The sequence below is a fragment of the Gymnoscopelus microlampas genome, assembly GCF_963454915.1.
Source record: "Gymnoscopelus microlampas genome assembly, chromosome: 1".
NCBI lineage: Eukaryota > Metazoa > Chordata > Actinopteri > Myctophiformes > Myctophidae > Gymnoscopelus > Gymnoscopelus microlampas.
Window position 1 is genome coordinate 42531415 of NC_139962.1, and position 11515 is coordinate 42542929.

Consider the following 11515-nt stretch of genomic DNA (forward strand, 5'->3'; position numbering starts at 1 on the left):
TCAGAAACAAAGGCAGACTGAGAACTGATCAGAGCATCATTCATCTTCAGAGGCAGAACCATGGGGAACTGTGTTCAGGGAACGAAGGACTTCTTCTGCCGGCAGAAAAACACCAATGTGCGGCTCAGTTTGCCAGCGGTGGCAATGGTATGGCAACTTGCCATGATCATCCTGTTTGGAGTCTTCATCCGTTATGATGATGAATCGGACACAGGAAAATGGATTGAACACAAAAAACATTACAACATTACCAGTGACATCGAAAATGACTTCTACTTCAGATATCCAAGTAAGTATGGATTAAGAACGGTCAATTGTATTTTTTTGCTGGATATTTTGCATTAATTTGCTGGACATACAATAGATTTTTGTTTATTTATTTAACCTTTATTTAACCAGGATGGTGGTTACAGACAGAACACACAAAAGCATACAACATTTTTGAAATTCACATTTCAAAAGACATTTCTAGCAGTCCATTTCATAAACAGATGTAGTATAAATTAAAAACATTGAAATTGGCATATTAAGGAATCCGAATCTTATTCTTATATTTTGTATTTAAATCGTACTTTAGTGAATTTCAAGTTATTCTGCAACATATTCCATGCCTATACCTCATCTCACCTCCAGTGATACTGGAAATCCATTATAAAACAGAAAATACTTACTTAACCCATTTCCAGTGATTTCAATTGTATGAATATTCACTATTGTATTACAACCTACACCACAAGAGTCCAGTTTATGTGTTGACCTAGGTCATCTCTTGATCTTTTGAGTTAGCACTGAATATGAACCTGATTTTCAGAATGCATATGCTGCTTGTTTGAACAGTCAAACACAGTTTATTTTATTGTATGCCTTCCTTGGCAGTTTTGTACAATACAATGTTATTCTGTACTGTGAGAGAGTATTGCTTTCATTTCACTGACAAGTTAATGATGATCATAGAGAACATCAATTGTTATGTAGATTGTTATATAATGAGCAGCTGAACTGTTGTTGACTAAGGGCAAATGGAATGATACTTTGTTTCAAAATCGAAAGTTGCCTTGGGCTTGCTTCCACATAATGCAAAAATGTCAGCTTCGCATTAAGCATAAAATGCTGCATGTACAAGGCCAAGGCTGCATGTACTAATTCATTAATTTAGGAAGACTCTCTTGAAGTAGGCTACATATTTTTGAATTGTTGCTGAACCCATGTGGATATAAGTGATGTTTTTCACTAATAGACCCTTTCCATTGCAGGGTAAACACAGATACAAATAATAACATAATAACAATAATTGATACACATTGCATGGTGCACCCAAGACTTGAGAATAGTTATCAATGCTTTCTAACTGGTACACGTGAAATTGAACATACCAACAATACATTTTCTTAGCTTTAGCTGTCTGCTATAACACATCTGTGAAAAGGATAATCTTACCACAGTTGTGACTCATACCTCATATTAATGAACCATAATACTCTTTGTTTCCAGGCTTCCAGGACGTCCATGTCATGATCTTTGTTGGCTTCGGCTTCCTCATGACTTTTCTGAAACGCTACAGCTTTGGCGCTGTGGGGTTCAACTTTCTGATTGCAGCTTTTGGTATCCAGTGGGCTCTTCTTATGCAAGGCTGGTTTCATTCTCTCGACCACGAAACAGGAAAGATCTACATCGGAGTTGAGAGGTAAAAGCTTTCCTATAAAACAGAACAGTGCAGTCATGCTATAAAAATCTGTCAACGTGAGTTTATCAGTTTAACTTGGTACAGCCCTACATACAACAGGCTATATCACAAGTATGAACATACTGTAGTTATGTAACATAGATGGTTCATTCATCACCCCTGTCACTCCTGAGTACACGTCTGTGTTTTTCCTTTGTTGTACCTCTCTTACCGGTTTGAATGATGAACATGTCATTCTTCTCATACTTTCTTCTTCTTAAAAAGATTAAGATCTATAGTACAAGTTAGTCTGCTCAATGTCTAACAGTGACTTGCTCAGCATTAAATCATATATCTTGTCCTCTCCCCACCCCACCCCACGCCCATCCAGTCTCATCAATGCAGATTTCTGTGTAGCTGGCTGTCTGATAGCCTACGGCGCCTGCCTGGGAAAAGTCAGTCCAGTGCAGCTATTGGTTCTTACTCTATTTGGTGTCACGCTGTTTGCTGTGGAAGAGTTCATTATCCTCGACCTCCTACATGTGAGTCCCACTGAATACACAACACAGAGGGACCCAAAGAATGCGTTTTCCAATGGGCAGTTCTCTCCTGAAACAGTTATGTTATCTATTGATAAATGTAAATATTGAGATTCTAAAATAATTATTTTCATGTGCAGTGCAGAGATGCTGGTGGCTCCATGATTATTCATTGCTTCGGAGGGTATTACGGCTTGGCCATCTCCTGGGTCCTCTACCGACCAAACCTACACCAGAGCAGTGGCCGCAATGGTTCTCTCTACCACTCTGATGTGTTTGCCATGATTGGTGAGTTGGAAATGTCTGACTATGCCAGTTGCACCAACAAACACAATCAGTCTTGTTTATGTGTGGGCAGCTGGCAGGGGAGGGTGATCTCTGTCGCTGCACTATGACTTCTGCAAGTCGGACACTCGTTCAGCAGGGAGTGGAACTGGAAGGGGTAGCGTGTTCCTCCACAAATGTTACGTCCTCCCAGTAAAACTCTCACTGTCAGGTGAAAAGCAATGGCTGGCAACTCCATGTGTAGCCTACCAGAGGAGACATGTGGGTAATTACACCCTCCTCAAGACCAACAAGTAGGAGTTGGCAGTGATTACTAAAATTGTGCATAAAATAAAAAACAAAAACAAGACAAAAAAACAACAGTTGATCAAAACATAAGCTGTTTATTTGTTTTTCTATATTCAACATGTTGTCAGAGTCTCTTTGTAATGTGCTGTGTGTGTGTGTGTGTGTGTGTGTGTGTGTGTGTGTGTGTGTGTGTGTGTGTGTGTGTGTGTGTGTGTGTGTGTGTGTGTGTGTGTGTGTGTGCGTGTGCGTGTGTGTGTGTGTTAATACAATGATTGCAATAAATGGTGACAAAATCCTATTGTCCTAATGAACCTCACAGGCACACTGTTTCTGTGGATGTTCTGGCCCAGTTTCAACGGTGCTATCACGGACCATGGTGATGGACAGCACAGGACAGCAATTAACACCTACCTGGCCCTGGCCTCCTGTGTTCTTACCACTGTGTCCATCTCCAGTGTGTCCCAGAAGGGGGGCAAACTTGATATGGTAACAAACAAACAACTAAGAACAACTCATATTTAACCACTTTCAACCTGGGGTCCCTGTTTTGGGCATAGGAAAACATTCTACAAAAAATTCTAAAATGTTCAAACATTTTCAAACATTTCCAAAACAAAAACAGTGAACATAGCCAATCTGCTATTTCCACTATTTTTGAAAGTTGTTTCATATAATTGGTCCTCACTAATGCTCATTATAATATGGCACCAATTTTTGTCCACTCACCTGCCTACCAGTGACATCATCGCTGGGGAATCCAAGCTAAGAGAAACTCGAAAGTTAGCATGTTATAATAGAAGCCATTGTTCTCGCATTAATAAAATATAAAATAAAAATGTTTAAATCTTGTTTCAAATGACCAAACATGTCTACCGATGATGTCACTGGTAGGCGTGTTTCTGAACTGTCCACATTCCTCCTCTGAGACACAGACCGAGTAGACAAAAATGGTACCACATTATTATGAGCATTAGTGAGGACCAATTATACGAAGATAGGTTGAAAATGGGTGAAGAGGTCCTTTAAGTGGTTAAAAGCAGAAGTTTTATTAAATAAAATGAGAAGAACAATCAATGATCATACAGTTGAAATGTAATCTGCAGACTGGTGCTTCTGACTATCTGAGGCAGGTGTTTTTGTCAATCCCCTGACTGACATGCTTGTTTGTGACAGGTACATATCCAGAATGCTACCCTGGCAGGTGGTGTTGCCATGGGAACATCAGCTGAGTTCATGATCACTCCATATGGGGCACTAATTGTGGGCTTCTGCTGTGGCATCATCTCCACCTTCGGCTACGTTGTTGTCACTGTAAGCATGCAAATTATTCATTTGATTATGTCATGTGAAACCAAGCACTGGATTGTCTGTTGACTACCCTCAGTATACACAATAAAATCCTCTGTGTTAATTTCACCACCAAGAGAGTACAAATGGAACATGGCATTTGCTTTCATTTGTAATCACTTTGGAATTAAATGAACACTATGTAATTTACAGTGTAGCAGAGTGAATTAAATTAATGCAATCTGACTTCAAGAAGGAAAGGAATACTTTTTTTGGAAGTCACCAGTGCCTGGAGTAGGGAAGTGTCCCCTGGGTGCTGTGCTGGTTAAACAAACTATCGAAATACAAATTTGATTGTACAGAAAAAGTTGCTCATTCCTCTGTGACTGTTTTCTTTGTTCTTATTTTCTTTTTGAAAGTGGGAGTGAGTAGTATTAAATCGTTCTGCTTAGCTTTCTCCATGTCATTTTGACAAAAGGCCTTACATGACAAGTAGGTAACAAACAACCCCCTGTCTCTCCCTGCCTCCCAGCCATGGATGGAGAAATATTTGAAGATCCAAGATACTTGTGGCGTCCACAACCTGCATGCCGTACCAGGGATGCTGGGTGGGTTTACCGGAGCCATCGTTGCTGCAGCTGCCACTGAAGCGGTCTATACAAGGGAGGGGTGAGTGGAAACACACACGCACGCATGCACACGCACACGCACACGCACACGCACACGCACACGCACACACACACACACACACACACACACACACACACACACACACACACACACACACACACACACGGAAACAGTGGAAACCCATAACATGGTCTGTTTTATCTTCATAAACAATCAGAAATACACATCTCTCCATCAGTAAACTGAGACACTGATGTCACAGTCCAGTGACCAGGCTTTGTTTCTCTTCCATGAGACAGCTGAATTTAAACACTATCTCCTCAGCAGTGTTTATCACATTTAATCACTTTTAGTCATCAAGAACATGTTTTAGGGATTTAAGTCACCGTTTGACCATAACAGAATAATTGTTTTAATGCAGTATCATTGTAAACAAATGGCCCTTTCGCTTTCTTGAAATGATCAAAATGGAATTCAAATTGAACATAAAGTGTAATCTGATGTTGCAGGAAACATAACATTAGAAATGCCCCATTCTTCACAGGTTGGTCAACACATTTGATTTTGAAGGGGACTTTGCAGACAGAACTGTGGGGACGCAGGGTGGCTTCCAAGCTGCTGGGACATGTGTGGCAATGGCATTTGGAATTGGTGGAGGAGCTCTCGTTGGTAAGTTTGGAAACTTTGGACAGTATACTGTACGTTAATATCTGAACCAAAATACAATTTCCTTGTCATGTCAAGTGGTCTCTGTGTCTCGTGGACTGACAATAGGATACGACAAAGAAGATGCATAATCATAATGTATTCATAGAGATCTTTTTAGAAGTAATTTTAAAAATAAAAATAAATAAATAACTATTAAAATTATGAGAACATAATAGGTTTGCCTTTGTGGAAGTAAAGACAATACAACAATGACAATTGTCAATTGGAATTTGGCATGATCACCATGGCACACCAACCAACACCCATCATTATATTTTATTAGCTGCAGCTGAGTTACTGACATCACAGAACCCCAACTCAGTTATTTTTAACTATAAAATGACTCATATCTCATAACCTTGGCTAAGGTTCAGTCATTTCCCCCTTTTAACTGTACATTTCCTTTATCTGACACTCACTGTTGGTAAATGTGCCTTTTTTGAAAAGTGGTTGTGATTTTATTTAAACAGTGTCAGTGTCAGAAGCTTCTTTGGTTTCATAGACTAGGAGGACTAAGACTAATGCTGCATCCACACTAGTAGTGACAAAGCAACAGGCTACAAGTCATCTTCAATTTAAGCCAGCATCATGAAGCTACAGATGCTTGACACTCTCAAGGCAAACCAGACAACTCTTACACAATCTTCAAATACTACAGAGAGTCTGTACTTAGGCCTCCTAAGAGTTTGGCCCTGGAAGGTGTCATCTATTTGTCATTTCCATTAATTGAAATATATTTTTTAAATATATTTAAAATATATGTTTGAATGTCCATTTCTGCTTAGCATGAATCTACATGCTGCTTTTTCATACCTTTTAAAACAGCTGCATTTATAATTTTATCAAGCTAAATTCTTAAAATGTGAGAAGATTGAGGGTGATAATAACATCCATTCTTCTGTCTTCACAGGCTTGATCCTGAGGTTGCCCTTCTGGGGAGACCCTGCCGATGACAACTGCTTTGATGATGAGGTTTACTGGGAGGTCAGTGCTATTCAGTGTCTTACCACTAGATGACAGTATTGCCCTATTTAACTGAAAAGCTACAGTATGTTTCTTGTTATATTATACCTCTATGGTTTCTTGTCAATGTTCTGATTAAGTGTGTTTCTCCTCAGCTTCCTGAAGAGGAGGAGTCTATCCCCCCTGTTCTGGAATACAACAACCATATGATACACAAGCAACAAGAAATGTAAGTCCTGCTTTCCCCCAGCACAGAAACATCTATTATCTTATCATTATGTTTTATCTTATTATTTTGATGATTATAACCCTGTTATTACATGGTCATCTTTTTATTTGAATTCATTTTAAACACTTCTCTCCTATAGGTCTGAGTCCAATTTCTCTGTGGATCAAAGCTAGAGCATGCTAGAGCAGCCCTGAAGTGTGAAGGACCCTCCCTGATAATGAAGGCAATTCATAGGAGCACAGTTGTTTGATTTTCCTGTGAAGTATGATGGTTCCTATAACATTGTTGCCTCAAATCATGTATACTTTAAACTCATTTATTATTCAATTATTAGAAGCCCATGACAGTGGTGAGTCAGCGCCAAATAGGCTATATTGCCATTTTCTATAACAGAAAAAAAGCTTTATGACAATGTGAGGAATTATATGAATTCCCATCAAGGTAAGATATAAGATATCAGATCCACATTACACATGAAATGGTACTCTCCTTACTGTACATTGGCGGTACGTCTTAACAAGGTCATCTGTAGAGAGGCAGGGAATCCATAATACTTGTGAATTTAATATAACAAGTTGTGATTATAACTCCACTACACAGAGGAATGAGTTACTATGTTGTATGTATTATCTTAAAATGCTTCACAACTTAAATCTTTGCCTTAAGAAATTCATATTTTTGAGATTAGAATTCAATGACACTGTAATATACTTTGATGTTGTGACTTATAGTCACCATGGATGTTGTAATATATTTAAAATCTCTCTATATATATTTTCTTTTCTTCTGTAAGTGTTGTTTGTGGACACATCTATTGGACTTTAGTTTGTGTAACACACAAGGCATCACGAATAGGATGGGAGTGCCTTTTGAGGTCGTATTTTCCAATTGATTTCCTTGCATAATTTATATGGGAGAAGTAATTATAGTATTTAAACAAAGAGTTAATGGTATTGAAGATCTTAAATAGTTATACATAACTCTGTGTACAGTACATACAATATATCTCTCTGTCCTATTAAGGAAGTTTTGTTGCCATAAATATGACACGTTGAATGTGTGAATATCTGTTTGTCTAAATGAAATATAGCAAACAGAATGATGAATGAATGATGAATATTTTCTGTATCTTCTTATTGTTCTTTGTTTTGGACTATGAAGAAGCTTTGTAAATACAATGCTATTATGTGTCTTGAAATATCACTGTGACTTCAATAAAGGTGCTTTAAAACTGTATGACTTGAGGCTGCACAAGTACGTTTATACAGTAGACCACGCGTTTAACTGACAGACCGATTCTGGTAGGCTAGATGAGCATATGTGTGGGTGTGGATAGCTTAAAGAGAGGGGCTGAACTAGTCTGGGGCTCTGGGTCCATGTGGTCAATGGTCATCAGACTTGATACCCTCGGGGCAAACCTCCCCACTCCTTCCATTCTGATGGTAATGCAGGCCAGACAGGGTCATTTCCTGACCAAACACTGTGACACTGATGAACTCTAAACGCACTGTGTGGACATTGGCTTTATGCTGGCATGATAGGTTTGCTGGTGGCTGGAGTTTTATTGAGTGAAGAGGTCTCTACAATGACTGGAAGGGTTAAATGAGTTAACCAGGAGGTTACAACTCCAGGGTCAAATACTTCAGAGAATCTTGTCATTAAGATGAGAGTTGCAGTGAAAAAACAAAAAATTGCACTACCCTTTTCTTAGAGTGTTATACAAATATATTTTAGTGACATGCTTTTTGTTTAGTTTTTTCAATTCCTGAAACATTTTGGAGTTAGCTGGTTTCTGCCTGACAGCAGAGATATCACTGCTGCAGAGGGCAAAAAACATTTCTTCGCGCTGGCAGATTCATCTGGTTTCCATGCTAAGGTGAGCCAGTATAGGATACAACAGCAGTGACAACACACATAAATAACGACTAAATTGGAGAGAAAATGGGGGGGGAATAATAATTCTGCAGTACATAATGTGAGAAAATTATTGTACAAGAGGTTCGCGGCCTTCACACCTACGTTGCACCACATCCGACCGAAATGCCTATATATGAAGATCTCTGATGTCATCAGTATGGCCCTATGTAACAGGGTTATGTATGAGTCATAGTGACGGGCTGCAGGCCCGGCCTCTATGGTTATGTCTGAGTCATTTTTGGCCTGGTGTTGGCGGGGCTCCAAAAGGAAGGCTATGTTGGTGGGTCCATTCACAACTATGATCCCAAACAACATATCTCAAAAACTGCTGGATGGATTGTCATGGAATTTTCTGTGCACCTTTTAGTTTAGTTTAATTAAATTTATTTCGATCCACATCAACAGTATCACAAAATGTACCACACTGTAATCCAATAACTCATTTTGGTTGATCGAAAAGGCATAGGCTGAAGCTCAAAGCTTCATGAACCACAGGGAAAGACCCCTACTTATTAAATAGGTTCTCTCTCTCCCTTTGTCTCTCCCACTACCTCCTTCACCAGGGCATATTTGCATATTTGTGCTGATGTTGGGCATGTCCGGTTCATATATGGGCATATTATTATACACCAATTTTCACTGATGTTGTGCGTATCCTATCAATACACAGGCATATCTGCGAGCCTGCCACAGACAAGACAGACACCACCCACCATAGCTTGAACTTCACAGTTGATGCATATTGCAAGTAAGATGTGTATATGTGGTGTATGATTGAGACCCTTTAGGAATTGTTGCAATTAATAATAGGTTAAAATGCGGACTATGTATAATGTATACTCAATAGATAATGTATACTCAATTGTGTGCACTCGTTTCCCAATACTGAGGCAATTTCTATACCCTGAGAATATATATATTTTAACCACTTTCAACTTGGCAAACCTATTTTGGGTACGTCGTCATTAGGCATAGGTGAAATATTTTAATTGCATGTATTTTATTTTATTTATTTTCCCCCCACTAATTCTCATTCTTCAAAAATATGGCAGATGTACAAGCTTTCAACCCATTGCATCGCAACAAGTTGTGACTTTGTAGATCTGCTATTCCCACAATGAATCCAGATCTCGTAATTTTGACTTGCATGTTGGTGTGCCTAAAAAGTTTGAAAACCACTGATGATTATACTTTATTGATCCCTGTGGGGATCCTTTGCATTTAACCCATACTAACCCTTACTACTATATCAGTGTAAAAATGTACCACTTTTTATACTTTCAGAGTTAAATGAATACTCCAGATTTCACTGTGCATGGAAGACAGGCAGGGAGTGTTAATCCCACTCTTTATCTCCCCTGAAAAGACCTGATGTTAAAAGGAGAGTGGACACAGCTCCTCTCATGAATCATATGACCCCTGGGAGTGTGTTTGTGAAACCACTTGGGCCGCTATTGTCCCCCTGGGACTGGCCTCATCTGAAAAGCTGCCGAATGCCTGTAATCAGATTAAAGGTTGAAGGGACAGGGAGGAGGGATTTTCAAGGAATGGGGACGAGATTGTGGAAGTTCTCTAATCAGTACCTGCTATTGAAGTGCAGAAGAGAGGCTAAATAACGCAGCAGGGGACCAAGCCACAGGGACAAATTGGCCTATTGTTGAGCGGGTGCAATGGGGTGGGTTGCACGGGGAATATAATCAGCGAGGTTAGAGTGGAGTAGAATTTGTGGAATGGGCAAAGTAGGAGAACTGAAGAACTCCTAAAGGTGGTGGCCCTCTGCCCTCCTGCCTCGGCAATTATATCACCTTTGTGAGCTGATTGAACAGGCTGCCGAATCCATCTGGGCTGATCAATGTGTGTAGCATCCACCACTTTCTCACCAGCCAGAGGCTTTTCTGGTCCAAAACAGACTTATAAACATGCCCCATCAGAAAGCACCCTCCCTGTCCAGGGGCCCATTACCAGCGTTTTGCAAAGACCACTTCACAATCAGGTTTTGTTCTCCTTGGAACACAGAGGATGTAGATGTCCAGTGTTCATGGTGAGGGGTGATCTCATTTTGTCAAAAGATTAAATATGGAAAAAGACCATAGGTCTCTGTTTTTGTGAGAGATTGAAATTGAAAGAAAGAAAATAAAACAAAGGGAAATTAAGTGAGAATGAAAGCAGGAGAGTGAAAGGGTGGATAGAGAGGATATCATCAACATCTAACCAGCATGGTTAACAATCTTGTAGTGTTAGAGCTTGTAGTGTAATATCACAAATAGGATGTCCTGCTGATTTAGCTGCATTTCCCCTACCCTTCTGTCATGGTCACTCATCAAATGTCCATTGACAGAACACTAGGCATTATCAGAGGCTAATCAACCCTTTTTATCCACTTGACAAGAGTCCATTTGTTGAGGTCAGAGGGGTAAGTCTCAGGGGGGTATGACCCCTGTACTAACATTGGTAAAGAGAACCAGAAAAATCCCTATTCATAACAAGGGGAGCTTTGATAGGAGCACAAAGGCCACAGGATCCTTGCCAGAGTGAAATAGGTAGAAATCAGAGCAGCTTTAGAACATGTGAGAATGATCACAACTGAATGGTTTAGCCAATTAAGGTGCTCCACCTGCATCTGGCCTCCAATTAGAGCAAGCTAATTGATAAATAACCATTGAAAACAATACAACACATATATAATTGCTTGCTTAAACTGAAGCTTGGACCTATCATAGCAAAAGTACAAGTTGGCAGAAGGCCTGTACTTGCTTCTTATGGTCAGAATTAATGTGTAAAAATGTAAGATGTGATGATAAATCAGCAAAACTTCCTATCCTATTTTCTTACTGTGGTATCATTGGCACAATTGAATAATATGGAAACATGAATTTAAAACATGATGCTATTTCTTTTTTTTGTATTATTCATGCACTGAATTAAATTATAGAAACGTTTTTAACACCTGCAGCAAACTAATCGCTCCCATGCATGGATACAGTACATTATTTGTGTGAATAGGAT

General features: G+C 39.4%; 1 protein-coding gene across 1 annotated transcript; it reads left to right on the plus strand.

The window, feature by feature from the left end:
* On the plus strand, positions 1 to 7826 carry LOC311051781 (ammonium transporter Rh type C 2-like). The gene is made up of 11 exons (XM_084066421.1): positions 1 to 289; positions 1492 to 1684; positions 2055 to 2205; positions 2343 to 2490; positions 3095 to 3261; positions 3949 to 4086; positions 4595 to 4731; positions 5237 to 5361; positions 6311 to 6384; positions 6519 to 6592; positions 6732 to 7826. The coding sequence occupies exons 1-11, from the start codon at positions 61 to 63 to the stop codon at positions 6763 to 6765; spliced, it is 1470 nt and encodes a 489-aa protein (XP_083922547.1). The 5' UTR covers positions 1 to 60; the 3' UTR covers positions 6766 to 7826.
* Positions 7827 to 11515: the final 3689 nt, after the last annotated feature.